The sequence below is a fragment of the Chenopodium album genome, chromosome 15 (genome assembly GCF_948465745.1).
Source record: "Chenopodium album chromosome 15, dcCheAlbu1.1, whole genome shotgun sequence".
NCBI classification, from domain to species: domain Eukaryota; kingdom Viridiplantae; phylum Streptophyta; class Magnoliopsida; order Caryophyllales; family Amaranthaceae; genus Chenopodium; species Chenopodium album.
In genome coordinates, this window is record NC_137848.1 from 8,072,180 (window position 1) to 8,098,281 (window position 26,102).

General features: G+C 33.8%; 1 protein-coding gene across 1 annotated transcript; it reads left to right on the top strand.

Moving 5' to 3' along the window:
* Positions 1-634: 634 nt before the first annotated feature.
* LOC145582855 (structural maintenance of chromosomes protein 6A-like) lies at positions 635-26,102 on the top strand. Its single transcript, XM_081639882.1, has 28 exons — positions 635-844; positions 964-1,069; positions 1,195-1,328; positions 1,871-1,926; positions 2,011-2,097; positions 2,298-2,618; positions 3,504-3,623; positions 6,406-6,540; positions 8,250-8,326; positions 8,632-8,707; positions 9,429-9,503; positions 9,706-9,810; positions 10,545-10,714; positions 10,792-10,894; positions 11,157-11,269; positions 11,994-12,198; positions 15,978-16,109; positions 16,202-16,316; positions 16,406-16,491; positions 19,658-19,753; positions 20,830-20,963; positions 21,036-21,138; positions 23,646-23,725; positions 23,857-23,935; positions 24,026-24,083; positions 24,388-24,485; positions 24,576-24,670; positions 25,776-26,102. Exons 1-28 carry the CDS (start codon positions 694-696, stop codon positions 25,831-25,833), a joined length of 3,168 nt encoding a protein of 1,055 aa, XP_081496008.1. The 5' UTR covers positions 635-693; the 3' UTR covers positions 25,834-26,102.

Here is a 26,102-nt window from a genome sequence, read left to right on the forward strand (position 1 = left end):
GCATTGACATATACGAAGTACAGAGTATTTTTTTTGACATATACGAAGTACAGAGTATAATATACTTTAATAAACGGAGGCCCTGTTTGATTCACTTTAATTTTGCTGAACTGAAATTATTTTTACTGAACTGAATTTATTTTTATTGAACTGAAATTATTTTTACTGAACTGAAATTATTTTTCCTGATTTTCTATTACAATTCTTCTTTAAGAAAACTGAATTTTACTGAACTGAAATTAATTTTATTAAACTGAACTTATTTTTACTGAACTAAAATTATTTTTATTATAATTCTTTTTTAAGAAAACTGAATTTTACTGAACTGAAATTAATTTTATTAAACTGAACTTATTTTTACTGAACTGAAATTATTTTTACTTAATATTATTTTTTAAGGTGAAGAGAACAGGGTCAGACTACATATGCGAGTATGTACTAGTCAATTGGTCAACAACCGTCACTCATACGGACCACACTAATCTATAACGGCGGTAAAACTAAGGGTTAACCGCATACAAGAATTCCAGAACAAGCTTTACAAGCCGAGTGTATTTTCCCGCCAAAAGGGCCACACTACATAAAACCCTTTTTTTTTCCTCTCAAAATTTAATTTCTTTTCAAAACCCTTGAAATGCCCAATTTCTAGGGTTCGTAATCGCAAAATTGGGGTTCAATTCCACTGCTGAAGAAATGGAAGATTCTGATAATTTAAGCACTCAACCTCACCGTTCAATCACAGCCGGCACAATTCGCCGAATTAAACTGGAGAATTTCATGTGTCACAGCAATTTGGAGATCGAATTCGGCGATTTTGTCAATTTTATCACCGGACAAAATGGCAGTAAGTCTCTCTTTCACCTCAATATTCAATTTCAGTTCGTTAATTTTTGCCCTAATTTGAGGAGAATTTTGATTCTGTGATTTTTTTCGGTGCAAAATGAAATTTTTGTATGATTTTAGGTGGAAAAAGTGCGATTTTAACTGCATTATGTGTTGCTTTTGGGTCTCGAGCTAAGGCCACTAATCGTGCTTCAACTTTGAAAGATTTCATTAAGACTGGTTGCAGGTTTACTTTCTTTCTAATTTTATGTATAATTTAATTGGATGCTGCAATGTGTTAAGTTAAGATATTGAATGTGTATGTGATCAAGTTTACGGCAACCTTAAGCGCAATTATTGTCTTTCGGGCAGCTATGCTTTGGTGCAGGTGGTACTAAAGAATGAAGGAATGGATGCTTTTAAAGTAGAATCTTATCGTGAATGCATAATTATTGAGCGCAGGATCACTGAATCATCTAGTACACTTGTGCTAAAGGATCACCAAGGTTCGTACTTAAGCTTCATTATGTCTTCTAAAGGAATTATCTTATGAGTAATTTTGATAAGTGAACCACACGTATATCCGAAAATAGTAATAGGGAAGTGTGGGGCGGGGATGGGAGCAAGTTATACCATGTATTTATCGATATATTACATTGCATTTTGCATGCCAATTGTCATGATTTGTTGAACTAGGTTGGTCAGTTGGTGAGCCTTATGTTTCACATAGAAACTATGCAGTAATTTACAGCCAAAGGGGCTTATAGTTCTTGCTTTACTATCATCAGTCTTTATGTTGCTCCTGTTTGTGGCTGTGTCTCATACTTTTTACTCCTCATAGTTCTTTAAATTATAGTTTAAAACTATAGTGAGTTATATGTATGTGATGATCAACAAGCACAAACAACTTTACTTTTTGTTTTTGCTTGAGGAACAATTTATAATATATTTTTTTTATTCAAGATAAGTTTTTTTAAACATCCTTTTATTATTGTACTGTTATTGCTATTAACCTTGCTGATACTTACGTTTTCTTTGTCATGGACAGGTAGAAGGGTTTCTAACAAGAAGGAAGAGCTTCGGGAACTTGTGGAGCATTTTAACGTGAGTTTATTCTTTCTTATGTCACCTGTTATATTGGTATATGATGAACTGCAAAATATTTGTAATTTGTTATAATTTTTACAGATAGATGTTGAGAATCCATGTGTAATTATGACTCAAGACAAAAGCAGGGAGTTTTTACAGTCCGGAAGTCCGAAAGACAAGTTCAAGGTAAGAGCAAACATCGAGAAGTTAATTGTTGGCGTTCAGTTTTGATGTTTCTAAGGTGTTTGTGGATAATGATATGCCATTTATATCTGCTTTATCTTGTATGTGGCCATTGGCCAATGTTTGCTTGTGTTTCTAATTAATCATTTACTTGGAAAGTATAGTTGTCAAGGGCCCTCACTTATACTCGAACAATTTTTTAGTTTTTTTTCAAGGCAACTCTTCTTCAGCAAGTTGATGATCTATTGAAAGCAATTGAACAAGCTCTGGAAACTGCTGATGAGTTAGTCCAAGAATTGGAGAGATCCATTGAGCCTGTTGTCAGGGAACTCAATGAATTGCAAGCAAAAATTAAAAAGACTGAGCTTGTTGAAGAATTATCAGAAAGAGTTAAACTAATGAAGTATAAGCTGGCTTGGTCTTGGGTCTATGACGTAGACAAGGAATTATCGAAGCAAAAGGCAGTAGTTGAAAAACGGAAATTGCTAATTCCAACCTGCCAAGCCGAAATTGATCATAGACTTGTAAGCCTAACTCTAAGTCACATCTTTCTTTTATTTCATGATAATTAATTTATTGGCTGTAGCTGCAATTTCAAATGACTTTTTTCTGAATAAAGTGTCCCCTACTTTAATTGTGAAAAAGTGGTCATACTAAGTTATTTGACTTTGTTGTTTCCAAAGAAATATCTTTCAACGAGCTGTACTGACTATCAGCTGAAATTCAACTCTCATTCCCCAAATACATGAGATCAACAGATTACTAACACGGATATTATAAGCTCCTACATCGTAGTGCTAAAAGCCGCAAAGCAAGGAGCAGTTGAACATGTTATTCAAACAGTACTCATTTGATTTAAATTTCCTAATATCAACTATGAAACATATTATTATAACTGGTTGAAGAATTTTTTTAATTTTTCCCCGAAAAGCAAACCATTATATATCAATTACATGGACATCATATGATTGAGCTGTTTGTGATTGTAAATCGGTAATGCTATGAAAGTGTTCAGGCAGGGGTATGTTTTCCAGCTTGATGTTTAGATTTGGAGTGTTTGCCTCTTTTTGGTTTATTCAGGATAATATACAATGGTGCATGATGTTTGCATGATATTGTATTGATTGGTGAGTCGAAAGATGTGGAAAAAAAGTTTGAACTGTGGAGACAGACTTACCACTCTTTAAAACTCTCTTAGATTTTATTTGTATATTCTTTTTTCTTTCTCACTTTACTCACTTTTTTCCCCACCTTTAATCAATCAAGTAGTTCCTTATGACGATTTATGTTAGTCGACCTTATCATTGTTTGTTGTTTGTACTTTGTATATGATCTTTGTCCACTTGCTGAAGAGAAATAGATGACAAATGCCTGTTACCTATAGTAATTACTTGAGGCTATTGTTGCAGGAGATGATTGAAGTTTTGAAAAAAAGCTATACAGATATGAAAAGTCGTCATGAGCAACTGGCACAAAAAACGTCGGAGGTGAATAGATTGCAGGATGAGTTGAAGGATAATCTATCCGTGGTATGTAATTTTTTTTTAATTATACTTAAATAGGAGAGTCTATTCTATCAGAAGAATTGTGGTGTGTGAATAAAGGGAGTAATTAGCACAAGATATCTTGAACAACAAGGCAACAAGTAAATTATTTTTTTTAAATTTGTGTGTGTGTGTGAAGAGCTTTGGTTAGTGAAATGGTTTGTGGACCTTTGAGAGATAATTTATGCTTTGGAATTGTGATATTTTGTTGTCAAAATTAATTAGTCTCTTACTACCAGACTCGGAAAAGCTTTGTTGGTCAATTCACGAGTTTAAGACTTTTATCATTTATTTATTTACTTCCTTCGCTTTTTTATTAGATGCATCACTTTCTATATATGGAAGTTTTAGTTTAGATGCACCACTTTCCTTTAAAATTAATAAATTCTCTCTTATCTCTCTCATATCACATGGACCCTCTTTATTTCTTCTTTCTATCTTTCTCTACTCCAAAAATTGCCTAGGTATCCGCAATTTCAGATGTGATGCATCTAATAAAAAAACGAAGGAAGTATTTTTTTTTATAAAACCATTATATCACATTTGTTCGATAATATCTAAAGGCAACAAAGTATTTATGAAAATGGGAAGGAATGAAGTTGTTCCCTTATTTTTTTTTACATATATATATTAATGCTTGTGGCACTACTGACTAGACCTTTGAATTGTCTTCCTTAGCATCTATATAGAAGAATTCATCATCCTTAACAAAATTTGAAACATGCTTTAGGATTGAGTGTGGGTGCTTGTTGTCTAAAGAAATAAGTCACATTGATTGACTATTAAAAATAAGACTTTTTGTCAATAGCTACCTAATAAAACCCAGATTCTGTGACCTAATAAAAAAAGTGTTACAGTAAACGTAAAATGTTGTAAAAACCTATCTAAAAAAGATAAAATTTTGAAAAATACTACCTATACCGAATTTCCACCGTCGACCGACCTCAAAACACTCTCGAAACCACCGCTTTCATTTCCGAAACTAACAGAAATTGCTTGGAATCACCTCCGGCACATCTAAAACCACCTTTCAACCCCAAAACCACCACATGTAACCCCAAAAATCACTATCCCAAAGCACTTATCTACCCTTACCAACTCGGAATATCCTCAAACCACCTCGAATAAAACCTTTCCTCCTTGAAAACCAACCCTCACGGCGTGTTTGGAGGTGTTTTAAGGTGGATCAACGTCGTAATTTTAAGTCAACGATGGAAATTTGGTCAAAGGTTGTATCTTATAACATTTCACCTTTTATTAGGTAGTTTCTCACAAAAAATCCTTAAAAATATTTGGGGCAGAAACTAGATAGGATGAAGATTTATTAATCTTTTCCATAGGGATTTTAGTGTTATCTAAATAATATTGTACTCCCTCCGTTTTTAAATACTTTCTCCACTTTCCTTTTCCGGCCGTTTTTAAATACTTGCTCCATTTCCTTATTTGGAAAGCTTTTATAATATTCATTAATTTCTCTCACCAAGTTGACCCAACAATATTAATTCGATATTCTCTCTCCTTTAATTTTCTCCACTATTTTTGATTTTTTACAATTTTTTATTCTTCCACCAACCCCACTACCTCCATATTTTATTACTTTCTCCAATTTCTCCTAAAACTCTGCGCAAGGAGAAATGGAGCAATTATTTAAAAACGGAGGGAGTACTAAGTATTATTATTATGGCTAGAAAGTCTTGTACATACCCAATCTACACTAAATTTATTTTGTTTTTGAAAAAGGCGCAAAGCAATAGGGGGTAAGCGCCTTTTTTGCCCTAGGCAAAGTAATTTTAATGAGGCTCACCTGAAGAAAAATTCTGTTTATATAGTGCGCCTCACTTCAAAGAGGCCCACTTAGGCGTTGCATAACCCACTTCAAAGAGGCGCACCTAGGCGCTGCATAACCCTTGTCGCTTCAGCGTGCCTTAAGCTGTTTTATACATTGAATTTATTGTAGACCTAATAATTTAACACTCCCAAAATAATAGTCACCTTGTGGATGATATAGTCACTTTTTATAATTACCTTATTGTGACTTGTGAGTCATATTTTGAATGATATAATTTTATTTTAAATAATAGTTAGATAATATTAATCACTTTTCAGATTATATAATTATCTTTTGGATGATGTTATTACCTTTTCGAATTATATAATTACTTTTTGAATGATACATTTATTTTTTGAATGATATAATTACATTTTAAATAATATAGTCACCTTATACTTCCTCTATTTTTTTTTTAATTTAATTTAATTTTTTTTAAAATTTTTTTTTTTATATTTGTTATACTTCTCTTTTCACGCTTGCCGATACATTATTCCAATCGTTAATATCTTTAATTTTGAATATGTAAAAATTATAAACAGTAGATATTAAAATAGTATAGATCAAGACGAATATAACAAGATCTCACATGACTATACCATCCACTTTAATTTTCGAGGTCAAATGATGACTCTTGGTATTTCTTATAATCAATATTAAAACACTAATTTTGTGAAAGATGAATATAGCAGCATGTATCATAGATTCCTTCCCCCACTCAAACACACACTGTAAATCAATTGCCAATTTTTTGATTTGAATAGCAGAGTAGAAGATTATATCAGTGAGGAAAGTGCCTTTTTGGAATCATGGCATCTATTTTGAGGGGATCTTGTTTCAAATCTATCTTCTGTTTTTCACTAGATTTTATGACAGTTGAATATGCTAACATTTGACTATTTGAGTGGATTGTCTGTTTGCTAATTGGTGAATCTTTAGGCAGCGAAATCTAGGATGGAATTAAAGCAAGAATACGACCGAATAATCTTTGATGTCCAGAAGATGACGAAGCATGTGAAGTCCCTAGAGCAGCAGGTTCAAAATATACAGGAGCAAAATTTGCGTAACACTCAGGTACTTTACCTTTATCCAAATAGGCAAATACTCCTAAAGTCCTAAGTTATCTTTAATATGATTATTTGTCTCTTTCTCTCTCCCTCTTTTTTTAAAAATTTTATTTTTGTACTTATTTCACACTTTTGGTTCTAGTGTGTTCTAGAAAGTTTTTTTTTTCCACAATTTTTTCTATTTTGTTTTTGGTGAACTTCATTTACGACCTTGTCTTCAAAAAGCTTCATTTGCTACCTTACCCGTATACTCCAGAATATTTACACCTTTCCACTCACTCTTTCTTACCTTTGCATCCTCTTTTTTAACACTAACCACCTTATACACTCTCTTGCTTTAATCTTATACTCATTCTCAACATCAACACACACTCTCTCCAATTGCGTTAATTTATGTGTCAAAAATATCAGAAAAAAGAAAAAAAAAAGCTATGGGAATGTATGTAATACACATTTTTTTTTTAATTTTTATTTTAATGTTATAGAGATTTTCCATGGTAAGAAAAAATTGTCATCAAACTGATTTCACTGTGTATCCTAAATTGTATTAAAATTTCCTGATTCCTCAGGAATCTGCTGAAACATATGGGTTCAGTCTCACTGTATAAAAAGTTTTTATTGTTGGATAAAAATAAAAGTCAATAACTTAGACGAAAATGCTTTTTCTTAAAAAAACCAGTCTCAAAAAAAAAATTACCCTTTCAGCACGTAACCGGTTTTTGAGACTAATGGAGGCAAACTAACCCTATGGTTAGGATTATCAAAAAATAAACCTTAATTGGAGTAAATCAGCAATAGTTCGGATTATTAAAGTGTATTTTTCCTTAATTTTTTTATTCAGCTTATATTTATCTTCTTTAATCTCTTCCTTAAATTGCATGTTGAAGGGTTATGGGTCAAGTAAAAAAAAAAACGGAGGAATTACATAGTATATTATTTAATAACCTACTTCGCATATAATAGCCAGAGTTTCAATTATATAATCAGAATAATTATGGCTGATCTTCCCAAGAAGTTACTGTACTTATTTTATGCACATGTTCATATATAATTAGTCATGAGCTTTCTAAAATTATCATTATAATTATTCTAAAATTAATAATACTATTATAACCAATTAGTATATCATAAATTATTGGGGCATTAACATTTTGACCGGTGATGATTTACGCATTACTTATGTTTGGGTTTGGGCGTTTGGCTTTGGCATATTTTACGCTGGTAATATGCGTAGCAGTAGTTCTGTGGGTTAGTGCCTCCAATGACTTGCATTCACTGATTATTGCTAGGAGATTGAGATGCTCAATGCTGAACTGTACTGAACAAATCTTCAGCCAGTCAAGTGTTTTTCTCCGTTCTTTTCTTAACTTTCTCGCTATGTTTAGTTCACTTTTTTTTAAACCCCCCCTCAATTGGTGCCTTTTTGATACATATTGCTCCCATGTATGCAATTAGAAACTAATTTTGATGGTAGGTGATTACTGCCATTGATAATGATTGGAAATACTAGTTGCATGAGGGCAACATCATTACATGATTTTAAAACTACTGATGGCATGGTATAGGTTAAAAGATACATGGTTCTTTGCCGTGCTTGCTTGCTAGCTAAAATGCAGAGTACACAGCTCAAACAAAAGGGGGATTTGCTGTGGCTTCAATTAGTAATGTGATATAAGCTTTATTTTTATTAGTGTTATTTTTTTTTGTATGTCTCAGGTTGAAGAATCTAGGGTTCAGGAGAAACTAAAAGAACTTCAAGATGAAGTAAATGCTGCTGCTGCGTTGTTGACAAGGTTGTTTTTCTGGATCCTCTGCCTGGAATTTATGTGTTTTTACCAATAATTAGCTTATTTTGTTTCGATTCCTTTTATTTGTGCTATAACATTCTTTATGCTGATTGTATGAAAAGAATAAGATTGACGCGACAACATGATTCACTTTCCTTGATGAATATACGGTGATGGCATTAATTTATCTAGAATGATTAGTCCTAATGTATCTTAAATCTAATGAAAATTATGCATGGACTTTCTTTGTGTGACAAAAGGAGTGTATGCTAAGTTACACTAGTTATTTTTGGCTTTGATTTATGGTTCAGGCTGAAGGAAGATGAGGCAGCTTTGTCAGGAAGCGTGGATGCAAGAATGGAAGAAATTAGAATGATAAAGGAACAAGTAATATTCTTTTTTTGGATCAAATATATAAATTTATGCGTCTTCTTTTTTGCTGAAATAAATCCCTATTTTTATTTTTATTTTAATAGAAAGAACTTAATCTGTGAAAATACCAATAATCTTCAAGTTGAACTGTAGAAGATTGAAAAACTAGATGAATTAAAGAGTGAGAAAAGGATTAGTTTGGGTTAATTAGAAATTTTTAGCTGAATTGAGTGATTTTAGCTATCTAAGAGTTTGCCTTGGTAAGTAAGGCCTTGCAAGATTGTGAGAAATTTTATTTTCTTCTCTTTTCTTTTTTTTTTTTTTTTTTTTTTTTTGCAAGATTGTGCTGAACAAATATTGTTCTAATATGCAATCTCAAAGATAATGTGGATGTAAAGTTGGGTTAGAATTCAAAGTGGTTGATTTCATTAAGAGTTTTTTATATAGGTTATAGCAAATAGGCTTGAATAAACTATCAAAAAAAAATAGGGCCTGAATAAAGTTTATATATGGGCCTTAAATTTTGCTGGAACTCTGTAGAAGATGTGTTGATAATCATTTGTTGTAATATGCAAAGGAAGATAGTTGCCTTTTGCCTTTTGAGGACCCCTGCTTATCTGGATGATGCACTTGTCTTGGTGCTTTTTGTGATTTTTTTTTACCTTTGTCTATAAGAAATAATCTGTTAATTACAGGCTCTTGGTTACATATAGTAACTTTTTTTCTTTGTTGCTAGGTTGTTGAACATGAGCAAAAGCTGAGTGATTTCAACTCCCAACTTTATGAGCTTCGGCAAAATCAAAATAATAAGGTTATAAAGATAAATCCAGCTATATATTTTACATTGTTCTTTGCTTTAAATGGGTAGCTTTCACTCGTATATCTTGTAAGTTTTATCAAGATGAGTAGATGACTAGATGATTTACCAGAGAGTAATGTAGTTTTTATTTTCCTCCATGCTTATTTGGATGCCTAATTAAAAGCTTCTCTATGTATTTGCTGTCTTGTTCCAGGTTTTTGCTTTTGGTGGAGAAAAGGTCCTTCAACTTCTGTACATTATAGAGTCACGCTGTACTGAATTTCAAAGTCCACCCATTGGTCCTATTGGTGCCCATGTGGTAAGAAAAACATACTAATGCCCTTTTCCTTGACTTTGTTTGTTCTACAACCCTTTTTTATAAAAAAAATTAAAATAAAAATTAAAATCTTGCAGTCAAATAGACAACACCTTTTAACACGTGATAATGTATTAGCAGGTTCTACTCTCCGTGAGTATATAATTTGATATGTGCAAAGCTGAGTCACTAGGTTAGTGACGTAGTGATAAAAGCAATGGTAAATGTGATGGTCTTAATTCTACTGGTGCTTTGTCCCTTTCTATTCAAACATTCAGCAATGACAAACTGTTAGCATAAAATGTCTCAATAACAGGTGTAGTTGATTAAGGCTTTCTAATGTAATGCGTTAGGTAGCCGTTATGGTCAAGGCTGGGTTAATGACAAAATCGCTAATGATGATATCACTGCAGTCGTACCTTTTAATCTATTTTCAGTGTCGCTACAAGCTTGGAAGTCACAGTCACAGACATCAGTGGCAATCAATTCTTTACCTTCAGTGATTCCTTTGCTTTGGTTGCCTCTGTACTTTAAAACCAATGTGATGTGAGCTGTGACTGGTATTTTGAGGCTTCGTATGCTATCAAGATTTACAATATATAATGCAGCAGTTGTTTAGTCAACTATATCCCTCCAATGATTATATTAGTCAAAATAAAAAGGGTGGAATTATATCCAGGGGATTTTTTCCTCTTACTGAAATTAATTACGATTTGTGTTTCTTGGTGGATCTGCAGAATTTGACTCAAGGCGATCAATGGGCGGGTGCTGTTGAAAATGCAATTGGAAGGCTACTAGATGCTTTCATAGTGACAAATGTCAATGATTCACATATACTGAGGTCTTGTGCCCGACAGGCGCGCTATGAACGCCTTCATATCATCATATATGATTTTTCAAAGCCCAGGTAGCTCTAAATTACTGAAGTTGAGGCAGCGTCATTTCATATGGTTGGAGTAGATTGACTTAATCTTATTTATACAGGATCAACCTTCCACATTACAAACTTCCTCAAACAAGACACCCTACTACCCTTTCTGTCTTACACTCAGACAAAGCGACAGTTGCAAATGTGTTGGTGGATAAGGTAATTTGAATGTTCACAAATACTGTCTAGCATTTTACCTGGATTTTTTATTTCCCCTTTTTCTGGAGTTCTTTTCACAGTGCTTGATGTATGTCAGGAAAAGGCTATATGATTGAAAAAAAAAAGATGCAAATAGTGATACTTGGAGTTGGCTAACTTGGCTAGTGGTCTAGTGGTCTTCATATATGCAAAGATGCAAAGGGTTACAGCAACGATTCAGGTCTAGTGGTCTTCATATATGTTTTGTCTTTTTATGTTTCAGGGTGGTGCAGAGAGGCAAGTTCTTGTTAAGGACTATGACATGGGCAAAACTGTTGCTTTTGAAGAAAGGGTTTCAAACTTGAAGGAGGTTTTCACTTCTGATGGCTATAAAATGTGAGACTAACAATTTCCTTACTAAGCTTTAATTACTATGATTGAAATTAAGCGATGACACATTGGGTTGTTGCCTTGTTGGTGATGATGGCATCTGCCCTTCTATGAGTCTTTGGAGGTTCAATGCTGACCTTTGTTACTTTGACTCTTCATTTTGTCTTCCACAGCCATATTGCTCACTTGACACTTCTAGAAGAGTATGGTATCCTTACACGTCACTTCAATGCTCACCTGGACACTTTGGCTATCTTAAACCACATAATCATAGAATAAATGTTAAAATGGAAGTAAAAAATGAAGAATATGTGTGATATGTACGGTTAAGCATTTCAACTAAAAATAATAATCAATTCAAGCTCAAATTTGTGTATTGTTTGCACATAGTTCTTTTAGTATATCTTTCTTGCCTTTCGTATTGTTATGGAATATGTATTACCTGCTCAACCTTCTCCATGGAACTGAAATAGTTTCGGAATTAATCATTAGCTAACTCTGAGAGTTACAAAGAGTGTTAATCTTCTGTTTGATAAATACTCAATTCAGATTATAATTTAAACCTCAGTTGTCCACCTGGGGCTGGGATGGGGAGGGCAAGCAAAAACGGTGGTTTCAAATTAAACTGAGAGGAGGTGAGAATGAGGACAAGGTGAACAGATGCTATTTGTTGCTAATTCGAGTAATTCCTCTTTGATATATTATGACTTTTTTCATTACACAAGTTTAGGTTTTCTCGAGGGTCAGTCCAAACCATTCTTCCTCCAACTAAAAGAGCTAGAACTGGACGGCTTTGTAGCTCATATGATGATCAAATTAAGGACCTTGAAAGAGATAAATGGAACGTGAATGAACAAGCTCAAAAAGCCCGCCAACTGAAAAGAGTTGCGGAGGAGGAAGTACATGATCTTCAAGAAAAGTTAGACGATATCAAGGTAATATCTTTTTTCATCCGTAATCATCATCTTCTAGAAATGTGGTCAGGCTTTTAGCATGCATGGTGGATTTGTGTCTAGATCCCATGCAATGTGTCAAACAGATTTTTGCTTCAGTGCTATTCTGAAAATTTGACAATCGACTATTCTGCTTTTGCATATGGTTTAAGTAATTGTATAATTAATGTGGCTCCTCAAACCTTTTGTAGCTGCTACACATGCTACCTCACTCGCAATTTAATGTATATGGTTAAACTCTCTCGATATATGGTTCCAATTGAAGTAATACTAGCTTAAAACCTGTGCCATGCACGATTGCACGGTAATAAAAAAAAGATTTTTTGTTTATATTTATAAAACTATCATGGACAAAAACACAACTATAACATAGGTTGTGTTTAGTTTCTTCTTATTTTGTATATATAAAAAAAAAATTTGTCAAAAATAACACCACCTTTCATCGGTCTTCCAAGAATAGAACGACCTTTTGATTATTCCAAAATAAAACGACCTTTGATGCACATCCGCCAAAAATAAAACAAAACCGGTTGGTAACCTGTTAAATAGGTTACTAATGACATGTGTCACAATGTCATTGGTCAATTTTTTTAACAATTTTTTTTAGTAAAAAATACCTTAAAATTAAAAAAAAATACTTAAAATAGAATAAAAAAACTAAAAAAAAAAAACTCTCTCTCTGCGTGGCAGCCACCCCCACCGCCGGGTCTTCCCCATAAACGCCGGCAGCCAGAACCTCCTACCACGATGCCAACTTTTTTCTACTGAAGCACCTTCCTCCTGTCCTAATACCCTGCTTCGTCGGCGCCCAAACCATCTCCACTATGCGTCGCCACCCCCTTCCCCCCTTGAACTAACCACCACCCAAAACTCTAAAAACCCAAAATTGTGTGGTGATTTTAGGGTTCAAAATTCCACCAAACCCCATAACTATTTCACCCCTCCACCCTGCAAAAATCTTGAAGATTCTTCTTCTTCTTCGAGGATAGGGAGGGGGGTTTTAGGGTGGGGAAGGTGGTTCAGGGAGGGGCTGGGAGATGAAGTTGTTCGAGGATAGGGAGGGGGGTTTTAGGGTGGGGAAGGTGGTTCAGGGAGGGGCTGGGTCAGGACTCTGCCCGCCGGTGGTGGTGGTTGGGTTGCTTCCAGGAAGGGGGAGGGTTTTTTTAATTTCTGTTTATTTAGTTTTTAACCTTTTTTAAAATTTAAGTTTTTTTTTTTTTTTTAAATCATCATTATTAAAAAAATGTTAAAATAAAATAATTTTTTTTTAACCAATCACACATGGACACATGTCTAATATAACCTGTAAAACAGGTTACAGGTTTTTTTGTTCTATTTTTGGCGGATGTGCATCAAAGGTCGTTTTATTTTGGAATAATTCAAAGGTCGTTCTATTCTTGGAAGACCGGTGAAAGGTGGTGTTATTTTTGACAAATTTTCCTATATAAAATTAAACATGGAATGTAACAATAGAGTCAATTAGACCATGAGTATATTAAAATTATGTATTACATCCAATGGGTAGGAATAATAATCCCGTTTTAATTAGGGGTGAGCAAACTGGGTACCCGGTCAAAATTTTAGGACCCAAACCCGAAATTGGTTGGAACCGGGTCTTTAAATTCGGAACTGGAATTGGAAATTGGTTCAACCGGATCCTAAAATTTAGGATTTGGAATTGGAACCACCGGGTACCCCACTTATGTAAATAATTATTAAAATATAATATAAATTATGATACCTATATAAGTTTATTTTCATTTAACACTTGTATTATATGTACAATAAGATATTTTATTTATGTTAGGTATTAAAAATAATTTTTTTTTTATTTTACTAACTAGATACATTTACCATAATTTTATTTTTAAAAAACTTATTTGGTGTAGCATATGTTAGATAACCGGGTACCCAACCGGTTCCGGGTCCAAAAAATCAAGAATTGGAATTGGAACTGGTTGCAACCGGTTCCTTAATTTCTTACCCGGAATTGGAACCATCGGGTCCAATTCCGGCTCCGAACCCACCGGTTCCAATTCCAATTCCGGGTACCCGGAATTTTTGCTCACCCCTAGTTTTAATCATATTTGCTCGGTCAAATTTGTTCTCTAACAAAATATAATAATATGAAAATATTTAATAAAAAATTAAAAAAGTGCATACATAGATTAGGGTTTATAATAATTATAATGTTAAGCTATATTGTTATACTCCCTTCATTCCATTATGTTCTTATTATGATTAGGCAAGAAACCAATTATAATATTAAAAAAAACAAAATTTTCATTTTATATTAAAATAGAGATTCTAATCAAAATATTAAGAACATAAAAATTGCACCAGAACTCAAATATTGTGCATTTAATACACTTTGTAATAGTGGAAAACATAAATAAGCAATATATAATAAATAGCTGAAAATTAAAAAAATAAAATAATGTTATTTTTGTCCATTTTTGTGCAAGAAATAAAATATGATGTATTGTGCTATTTAAAGATATGGCACACAGAGTAATATTTATAAGATATAAAGTAATAGATTTGTGAAATATTTTATTACTAATAAAAAAAAAGTGTGTGAATCAAAAATACCATAATTATATAATTTGGTGAATATTTTGTGTATAAATTGTAGTAGGTAATATTGGTTAGATTAAGAAGGAAAAAAAGGAAAGGGGGGAATTTTTTAGGGAAAAAAACACCAAGAAGTGACTTGTGTCATTTTCAGTGTCTGTTTTAGTATTATATATTGATGATTATACCCATGATAATTCCATTAATTGAAACTCATCCATTAATGTAAATAGCATTAGTCTAATACATGATGAAATTATAGATACAGGAAATCTCTAACTTAGTAATTTGCATATTGCTAAAACTCATAAGCAAAAGGCTAGAGTAGAAGTACAAAAACATTTAGGGTCTGTTGTTGGTTATTTTTGAAAATGAGTAATGCTAATAAGTGCTAATAAAACGCTCAAGAAACAAGTTGGAGAGATTGGGAATGTTGCAGATTTTGAAATGTATGATGTACCTAGTTACCTGTGCCCTATACCCCTAGCTGAAAAGAATCCATTCGATCAACCTCTTGTTCTACCTAGCGAATAGTTAATGTTTAACATCATATCTTATTGTCGATCAAATTCCTACAGCTTGATCTTACATTTTATTTACTTTTATTTTACTGTCGAACAGATTTACAGAATGAGATGGTATGTGCTTTTGGGAAGTTTTTATTAAATTAATTGGGTTTCTCTATTGTGGTGTGGTGTAGATTTCATTTTGCTGCGAAGTAGCGTGATAGTTGATGTGCCTGCAACCTTAAGGAGCTAAACTTTGATCTTCATATAATTTATTGTGAACTGTGTGTCTTTAGAAGTTTATTAGTTAGTGCTAGTTTACTGAGTTGAACTACAGAAGTCAGCAGCTAAATTATGTGAAGCTATGTTACTTGGACTCGGATTAAGTGTCCAATTAGACACGGGTGTCCAAGTATCGGATTCGCCCATGTTTTTGAAAAAAATTGTGTTTTTAGTTAAAAATGAAGTGTCCAAGTGTCGGTGTCGGTGTCCGACACGAGTCGTGTCGACACGGACACGTGAGGTAAATGAAAGAGTCCGAGTAACATAGATGTGAAGAGATTTGGCTTTCTGGATGTTTTTCATTCAGACTATTTTAGTATATGGATGCCGTCAATGTCTGAGATTTTACCCTCTATTTTATTTTTTTATTTATTTTTTTATTTTTTACAAATTGTTTAGAGGAGACGTAAATCTGCAGAGCGGCATTGTTATCAAAAGACATTTGCTGTTGATGATTTCAAGCGCACACATGCATCTGAAGGTAGTGGATCTAATATGTCTACTGTGGATGAGCTTTGTGAAGAAATCAGGGTTTGTTAGCCACTCCTGCTTTTATCTGATGAATGTAAAAATCTATTGCTTGTATTTAGATTTGTCTGATTGGCTCCTTCTATTTTGAATAGAGAACCCAAGCTTTAATACAAGAAAAGGAAACCATGCTTGACAAAGTCCAAGTGCAGATGAATGAAGCCCAAGATAAAGTCAGAGAACTGAAAGCATCTCTAGGGAACTTGCATGGTCTGGTGATGATGTTAAGCTCATGATGGCTAATGCTGCTCACTGATGTTTGTCCCTTTTATTTTTTGTAATCTTGTTGAAAATTGCAGAATCCGCAAATGAGGACTTCAATGCTCTTGATAAAGCTGTAAAAGAATATGAAGCTATTGCCAAGGATCTGGAGGAGCTAGAGAGGGTTGGTCTTTTATTCTTTTCCCTTCTTTTATGTAGGTTATGTACTTATGTGTGAGTTTTGGCAGTGCTGGTATGTGGCTTGTGCAGTGTACTATCTATCTATTCTTTGCTTGAAATTGATTTATATTGGCACTTTTATTATCATTTATGTCTATCTATATTTACCTTTCTGCTTTGAAGAAATAGTCAAAAGCAGCCTTATTAAAGGTGCACTTCATCAAAACTACATTTCAAACAAAGTTTTAAAGCACTTATTGTGGCAAAGAAGGTACCGCTTTATTCCTCCCCCCCCCCCCCCCCCTTATTTCCCATTTTTAATTTTTATTTTATTCTTCTTCATCCTCCTTTGTATCTTGATTATTCAGTTCAAAATTTATAGAGTATAGATTGCGATATATATCAACTGAAACACTAATGCAGCCTTTTGATTTTTTTTTCCCCTCTCATTGCTTCTCCACTTTCTTATATCTTTTGGTCCATCTATTTTTTCCCCTGAACTTGGGTGTATGTATTGTGTGACTGAGCTGATGGAGTGTTTGGTGAAGAGTAGCAGAGGGGAAGGGCCACGAGGTGGTGTTGGTGGCTATTTTTTCCGAAAGAAATGGTGGTGGACTGGAGGAGAGGGAAGCAAGGTAAGTGAATTGTACAAAAGGTAAGTGAATATTAGGAGAGAGAAGCATGAGGTAGACTGATGATGTCATTAGTTGTAAGTGAATTGTACAAAAGTGTTTCTTTTACAACCATTTCCAACTCAAAGTTGTGTAAATCTAATTGAAATTTTTAAAATGAACATGATCCTTCAACAATATTTGAGCAAAATTTCTTGGAATTTGTTTGAAGAATCAATTTGGTTATCATTGTTTAAATGAAGACAAATGAAAATAAATAAAAGAATTAGAAATAAAGACAAATGAAAATTAAGAAAAAGAGGGAGGGAAACTGAAGGAAAAAGAAAAGGAGAAAACCGGAATCCAGCAATTGGTACTTTTTTTACACCAAAGTGCTTTATAAGGTTGTTTTCCCAAAAGGCCACAACAATATCATTAAGGTGGTTTTGACAACTCTATTACTCTGTCGAAGGATTTTTCTTACCAACTCTTAAACTTTTATGTTTTAGTTCACCTTTATAGTGGGAACTGGATATGGTACATTGTGCTTTCTCAGGGTTTTTTCTGCATCGAAGGTTGGGGATACCATTATGTGTTGAAGATGATTTTTATTTGCTTGTTGCACATATTGGGACCGTCATCTTAGTGTCTTTTTTGTCGATTATGTGATATGTTTCTCTTGTGAGGCTAAGATCTTATGATCCTCCAAAATGTTGAATATTGGACAATTGGAAAGTCAAGGAACTTCTGATTGTGATTTTGTGACTGCATATTGGTATTGAACATTAAAATATTAAATGGGTTTACCAAGAAAGTGTCTATGCTTTGGTTTTTACTAATGTGCAATTATTTATACTTTGAGCCAATGCTTAATTGCTAATGTCTTCTATCTTCTGCCAATCTGTCCACCTGTAGCAATAGGCTTTCCTTTGGGAAAGAAAGCTAAACTTAATGGATTTTCTGCTTATGCTCATCAAACCTTGAATCTGGTCGGTGTTAGGAAAGAGAATACTATTCGTTTTGGGTCTGGAATCTGGTTCAGATCTAATTGGAAAACAAATCTACATTCAGGTGCTGTCCAACAAGGAAGCCTGTTTTAAGATGCGATGTATATTATTGTTACTCGAAATGCAGTCCAAATCTTGATATAATAAACTCTCTACGTTCCTGAAATTTTGACTCGCTTTTGGCAGACTCTTGTTTATAAGAACGCATAAAAAGGCGAGTGGGTGAAAGAAGTTTAATAAATAATGAGTGATGGAGTTAAAAGGTGGGTGGGTGTGAGAAGGTGGATAAAGGACAATAGAGTATGTAGAAAGGTGTAAATGATGTGGCTGTGTGGGGTAGGAGGGGTAAGATTGTAAAAGGGATTTTCCAAAAAAAAAAAGAAAAGAATTAATATGTTACTTAGACTCGGGTATCCATGTACATGTCCAAGTGTCCTACCATGTTCGTGTGTTGAGTGTCTAACACTGGTACTTGAGGTGAAGTAAAGAGTCTGAGTAACATATGGTGTTAAGTAGAAATGAGTTGAAACTTTTTGATAAGACGTTTAATAGAAAGTGAGTTGAACTTTGCAGGATGTTGTAAAATGGTATTAAAGCATGTTAACTTTTTCTTGCTGTACCAAAACCTGTTGCAGCCTTGCTGGTGGGGAGAGAGTGCTAAAAAATCCAAGCAGATAGGATACCTTATGTTTTGAATTACAAATGCATCTTTATTGACCATTATATCATTATTTTTTGCTCCCATAAAAGATACATATGTATGTGTCAAATGAATTATGTGATGCGCTTATCTTGTAGATAATCAATTGCGTGTGCTCTGCATAGCTGGGGTATTGTTAGCAGGATCACCAAGGCAAATAGTGCTGGGAAGCTTAAATTATTAAAATACTGTTTATGATATCTGTTTCTTAACTGAATCTGATTTGAACTTAAGTTTGAGGCCTTTGATCTTAAGGATGCAAAAGATTTGGGGAGGATGAATAACCCAAAATCAACTACTTCCCTTGTTTTTGAAATTTCTTAACTAAAAGTATTTTCATTTGTTTCTTTGTGAGCTTAGTACTTTCACCTTATTCTATTTTTGGCAAAACCTTTTAATATCTTACCCCTCTCTCCAATTTCTTAAAACCTTGTATATATGTATGGGAATCATCAAAGTGTTCCTGAAGTTACTGCTATGTAATTGGTTTTGGGATTTAAGGGTTGGTGATTATTTTGGCTACCCTTAACACAATTCTAGAGCTTTTCTTGGACTGTCTTTTAAGTTCTACCAGTATGCTATTGGAGGTGACTTTTACCAATTGAGTGTGTGATATTCAGATACCAGCCCACCACAGTTGGATATGTATTTTCAAGCTGTTACAAGAATCAAATTCTACTTAAAAAGAGGACAATCTTTGCTGTTTAAGAAGTCAAGTCACCATTTTTTTGAGTCTGTGCTGTTGTCAGCTCCCATTGGCTTCTTTTATCTTCTAACAGGTTATATACGGAGTATTATTAATTAGGTAAATGTTTTTCTGTTCACCCATGATTATCTTTGTGATTTTCTCAGGAGAAAAGGCATTATGAAAAACTTCAAGCTGAAAAGATTTTACCTGAAATTAAAGAAGCAGAAGCAAAGTATCAGCAGCTTGAACAGAAGCGCAAGGTATACTCTTTCAGATGCAAACTGATTCCGACATCAAGTTTGATGCTTATGCTAGCTAGATCAGTATTCCTTAGTTTTGAAAATGAGTTCTTGGGCAATCTGATCTGCAGTTATGGACATTCAGTGAGATCTTTAGTGCTATTAGTTGGTGTTGTGCACTATGTGCTGCAGTGTTGAATAGGTCATGGGAAAAGATCATTAGTAGACATTGACTAGCAAAGATTCTGGAGAAGACTCCTAGGTTAAATTCGCATTGTCACAGGCATCTATAGAACTACCTTTTTAGTTGGATTTCTTACAATAATTGATATTAAACCAGGCATGCAAATCCACAAGTCACAAGGGATTTGTGATATTAAACCACATTTTTTTTTATATTAAACCAGGCATGTAAATCCAGAAGTTGCTGATTTGTGGTAGTCAATTAGCTACTGGTTTCATGCCCCAAATACGTGTGGCAATTATGTGAATTTTATCCAGACATGTTTGTGAGCCTCTATCTGTCTCTAATTTTGTGCCTTCATTGGATACTCATTTCAATTAGTTTTCTTTATTCTTATTGCTCTGGATTGTTATTGTAGGAAAAAATTAGCAAGGTTAGTACTTCCTCTGTTTTTTAATGCTTGCAACGCACTTTTTCACGATATTTAAGAAAAGTGGACATCACATGAGGTAATACAGTTAAAATGGGGGTGAGCAATTGTTAGGATTATAATTTAGTGGGCCATGAGCTTAAAATAAGGGTAATAGTACAACTTTCAACAAAAAAAACTTTACAATCATAGTGTGTTGCAAGTATTGTGACATTTCCATTTTAGTGAAATGTTGCAAGTATTAAAAAGCGGAGGAGTATTATTTTTTGAACTGTTAAGTTAATCATTTGTAAAATTACTCTGCTGGACCTTGGGCTCAGCAGGGTTTGAAGTTGAGTGCATTTTCAAACTGTCTAGCCCATTGGAGCTATCTTCGTCTTTCTAATAGATGTATATGTTGTAGAGATCTAGGTTTTTGTATTACAGATGTATGTTGTAGTGATAAACTAAAAAAATTCATATAATTCAAAAATTGATTTGCAGGATAGTTATGAGAAAGCCTCCTACATGTGCCCTGAGGATGAAATTAAAGCTGTGGGAGACTGTGAAGATACTCCAGAGAAGCTCAGTGCTAACCTGAGACTAATGATTGAAAAACTCGAGCGTGCAAGGGATATGTAAGGATGGAATTTTCTTTTAATGAAAGTTTCTGCAACTGGTTCTGAAATGTAATGGTGCAATATTTGTAGATATACGGAATCCATTGATGACCTACGAAAATTGTATGAGAAGAAGCAGAGTAAGATTTTGACGAAGCAAAAGACTTATGAAAATTTCCGAAAGCAGTTACAGGTAATGCGTATACCAAGTCTCTTAAAGTGGGATAGATGTCCCACCTGGTTTGTTTGACTTTTTGAGTTAGATTTCTTTATGCTATGCATTAATGTGTTATGCGTTTATTCCTACATGCTCCCTTCCCCTTTCATACATCTTCTTTTTCAAGAACATCTTGCCTAATTCCTTATCAAAGATGTATTTTGCTGTTTCTTTCACATGCTCTCAGATCCCGTTCTTCACCTTTTCTTTTCTTTTTTCTCTTTTTTTTTTTTTTTTTTTTTTTGCTGCTAAAAGATCTGCCTTGTACAGGCCTATATCTTTTTTTTTTTTTTTGCTAAAAGGTAATTTCTTTTTTTTTTTTTTTTCTGCTAAAAGATCTGCCTTGTAAAGGTTTATGTGGTTTGATTAATGAGGGTGATGTCTGTTGCCTAGAGAAATGAAATTACCTTTGAATGTGTATAATAGTATGAGTAAAGGGACCCCCTCCCCTCTTTCTGTTTCATCTTTGTGCCCTGGTTAGGTGAATGGGTTGCTACCTCTACTAAACCCCGAAAAACAAGCCACTTCGGGTTCACAACATTCTTCATGTCACCATAAAACAAGTTTTTAGCTTCCATCAAGTTAATTGTATTAATTTTAGGAAGAGTGAAATTAAAATTGGGAGTGGCTTCAATTTTGTGTAAGTCTTATATGCTTTCAAAGTTATGAGTCAATTTTAGATCGATAAAGGTTGTTTAGAATTAAATCATACTCCATTTTTTTTCTAAGTAATGGACCTAAATATAATACTTCATAAGTTGTAAGGAAGGGCTTGGGTATAAAAAAATCACGAAAAAGGATAGTGCGGTTAATAATTTATTTAAAACTAAGAAATGTGAGAGGGGAAGAAATGATAGAAAATAAGTAGTGGGTTTGGAAGGGACCATTAGAGGAGAGAGATATAATACTAAATGTAGTAATTTGCCAAAAATGAATGGCCGGGTTTGGTAAGGGTAACACATAAAAAAAATGGATGAAGTAGATTAAGTAGTTAAATTGTAAGATTCTACATATTTGCTAATAATACGATTTTATCACTAAATTTGTAGTATTCTACATAATTGCTAGACATATGATACCGTTGTTAATTAGTGCTCCTTTTAATTTTTGATGGTTGTTATACTTTGACTAGACATGTTTTCCCATACACAACTTTGACTATGAATATCTTTAAATACCTTATAACTATCACTATATACTTATAAGACAAATCCAAAAACACATTATGCCCTACATAATTGTTTGTATATTTAAGTAAAAAAATTATGGTCTAAGGCATGTGAAATAGTATATCCACTTTAAAAATCAAAGTGGAGCATAAAAATGAAAGGAGTAATACTTAGGGCCTGTTTTATTCACATTATTTTTCACTAATTTCAGGTCTTATAAGTTTGGTTAAATTCAGATAATAAGTTTTAAATTCTGATAAGGGTTACCCAAGTACAAATTACAACTAAAATAAGTTTTGACAAAGTCTAATAAGTTAAGTTCAAATAAGCGAGGTGAATAGAACGCACCATTATTCATCTCTAAAGTGTAAATTTCTGAAAAATAATCATTTTACTTTATATATCAAGCTATTGAAAAGTACTTCATCCATTTCTAAATGTTTTTTACTATGATTGTTTGCGATCTTTGAACACATATTTAGGCAATTGCGAGAGTTCTAATATGTTGAGTAGGTGTAAAACAAAGGTGGATGAAGGGGGGAGGGGAGAGAGGGAGGGAGGGAAAGAGAATGTTTAAAAAGGGTGAGTCTACAAAAGGTGGAAAAGTGAGTGAATGGAAAGGTTTTTGACACTGTGAGGTGAGTTGTAAACGGAGTTTGCCAAAATTAGAATATAACAATAGTTAAAAGAACTTTGAGATCTAACTAAAATGCAAGAGTAAAAAACTTTTAGGAATGGAGGTTGTATATACAATATACTAAAATTATTTGGGCCGGTAGGATTTCATGAATTCAAAATTTGTGATTGATTAGTTTTTTTAGTCATCTATGGGATATAAACAGTAATGGAAGAATGGTTTTATCATTGTAGGATTGGATTGTAGCATCATATATATATATATCGGTTGCGTGCTTTGTAATTGTAAAATCGTAAGAAACAATGATTTGAGTCCCAATTTAAAATGTATCATTAGAATTGTTTGATCTTTAGAGATGTGATAATGATTAGCAAACATGTGCATTGTTTTTTAGATAATAAAATAGATTTATGTTGCTCATTTTTTTAAGCTGAGTTCAATGACAAGATTTTACTGATGAAAATGTAGAATTGTAGACAGGTTCAGCAGTTACTTAGAATTGTGGGCTAATTAGTTTTAATGGCAAATGTCATTCCAAGTGCTTACTTCATATCTTCTTTAGTGTTTTCTTTCTGTAAAAATATACTGTTCAGTATACACTGCCCTTCAAGATATTGTTGATCTCTTGCTTTTTTACTATTGATTGAAAGTTAGATACTGTCAATTTTGATATGCAGGATGCTCGAAGAGCTTTGGAATCACGAAGAATCAAGTTTGATCGGATTGCTAGTTTAATCAAGCGCCAATTGACATGGAAGTGAGACCTTTGCAATCTTTTTGCCCATTTACTTGATGCTCAAATAAAAATCCCCTGCTCTTACTCTTTTGAAACTATCCAATATGCTTCTGCAATTTGACTTTTTTTTTCCCTGGTGGGGGTGGTACCAGTTTTAATAGCAATCTGGGAAAGAAAGGGATAAGTGGTCAGATTACTGTGGACTCTGAAAGGAAGACTCTCTCTCTTGAGGTGATATATGTGTTATACTGTACAATTTTTTAAACTAATTTGATTTGTCCCTGGGATAGATTTACATGTTCTTCATTGACTGATTGATAGGTTAAGATGCCACAGGATGCATCTAGGACTACTGTTCGGGATACTAGAGGACTTTCAGGTTCATCATTATTACTGATCAAAATTTGACCTGGATTGTTTATTCTGTTCTTACTTCACAAGTTCTTTATCAAATTTCCCCGCTATCACGCTCCTTTAATTTACAAGTTTTTGAATATGAAATCGTTGTTACTCTGCGACCATGAAAGTTGGACCAACTCAAGTCCTGTAAATGCTAGAATAGTTGTGGCATCATGGAGATAGATTTAGGTGAAAAGTGTATCAAGGATCTAACGAAACCTTGTCCAGATTCTATGTAAGTTTCCATGTTTGTTAATGCTTTTAACTAGTGTGTGCTCAAACAGGTGGGGAACGTTCTTTCTCGACTTTGTGTTTTGCATTAGCTCTCCATCAGATGACTGAATCCCCTTTTCGAGCAATGGATGAATTTGATGTATTTATGGTACTAGAATCTTGTGGAGCTAATGCCTTTTCACTTTGGTGCTTCTAATGGTTTGGATTTTCTTATATATTTTTTTTCCTGCCCGTTCAGGATGCAGTTAGCCGGAAAATCAGTCTTGACACCTTGGTTGATTTTGCGTTATCACATGGGTCACAGTGGGTGTTTATCACCCCTCATGATATCAGGTACCTACAGTTGAGTTGCGCACATTGCTATTTTTGTATAAATGTTATCTTTTTGTTGTCTTCATGTATACAACATAATAAATGACATGGAAACCTTCAATTGAAAAAAATTAAGCATGTTTGTATATGATGGATTTGGATCAAAGACATGTACTCTGTAGGGATTATATTTAATGTACAAAAAATTTCAGCTAATAGCGAAAATTTGTGCAAATGATAATTGGTCAATGTGTGTACTCCAACCGCTTGTAAGCTTTGTTAGGTTTTCTTCCTATTAAACTATAAGTAAAAAGTTCTTCGTAGTATTTAATATGGAGCAACATATAATAATTTTGATTTTCACCAAAAATGTAGGTTTTTGATTAGTTGGACTGGGAAGGGTTTTTTATGACGTTTTGTTGGACTTTTTGGATATAGTTAGCTAGGTTTTTTGCTCGATTTTGTATTTGAATGAAAATACATTTTGATGAAAAGTTTGTGGGTAGTTTATTAAACTGTTCGTTGCCAACTTGCCCCTCCATAGTCCTTACTGACTTAAAGGATATTTTATGCCTTCTCAAAGACTTTTAAGTTATTGCCTAGAATTTTTCCTTTTTTTTTTTTTTTGACATCAATTGCCTAGAATTTTCAGTTGGCCAAAATGTTCAGTGGGAATCACACTGCTTGTGAGTTTGGTTGGCTGTGTGGGAACTAAATCTCTGACATTAAAAAGTTAAGTTATGTCGCATTAGGGGATGACATTTTTCCGAGCCCAAACTTGACATTGTTGAGCTGTTTAAATTAGGCTAGATAAGTAGAGGGGGCAGTCCAAACTTTATTTGGTTAAGTAGGTGCTGTTTGTTTGGTTTGGAACTCAACATTGTAGACAATCACTTTAGTGCCAACAGCTGTGACCTTTGGTGGTAGCAGGGAAAGAATTGTCAGAAACCAGCACTCCCATAAGTCCTTCCCCAGTTCCTCACCCTTATCGTTTGCACTCGTCTAGTTGAAGTATTTGAAGAAGGGTGTAGCCGTGTAGGCTGTATGTTTTACAATGAGGAAATCTGAGCTGTTTACAAACCTTAAAGAATTGTAATTGCATGAATTTGTATTATTTTCTTTGCAGTATGGTGAAGCAAGATGAGAGAGTTAAGAAGCAGCAGATGGCAGCTCCCCGTTCTTAATCTCAGCAAGCCTGAGTGCTGCAGTTTTGTACATAGTTTTAGCAAGCCTGAGTGCTGCAGTTTTGTACATAGTTTTGATTTTGCTGATCCTAATGTTTATTCCTGATCATTTCATGTGGTGCTTCCATCATCACGAAGTTTACCTTCAATCTCATTGTAAGTAGGATTCTTTTGGGAATCAACTAGTCTCCGTTTTGCCTTGCTATCCTAGCTCCACTCGTGCTGCGGTGGATGCGAGTCCCAACTTTTTGTATATGTATCTTATTTAT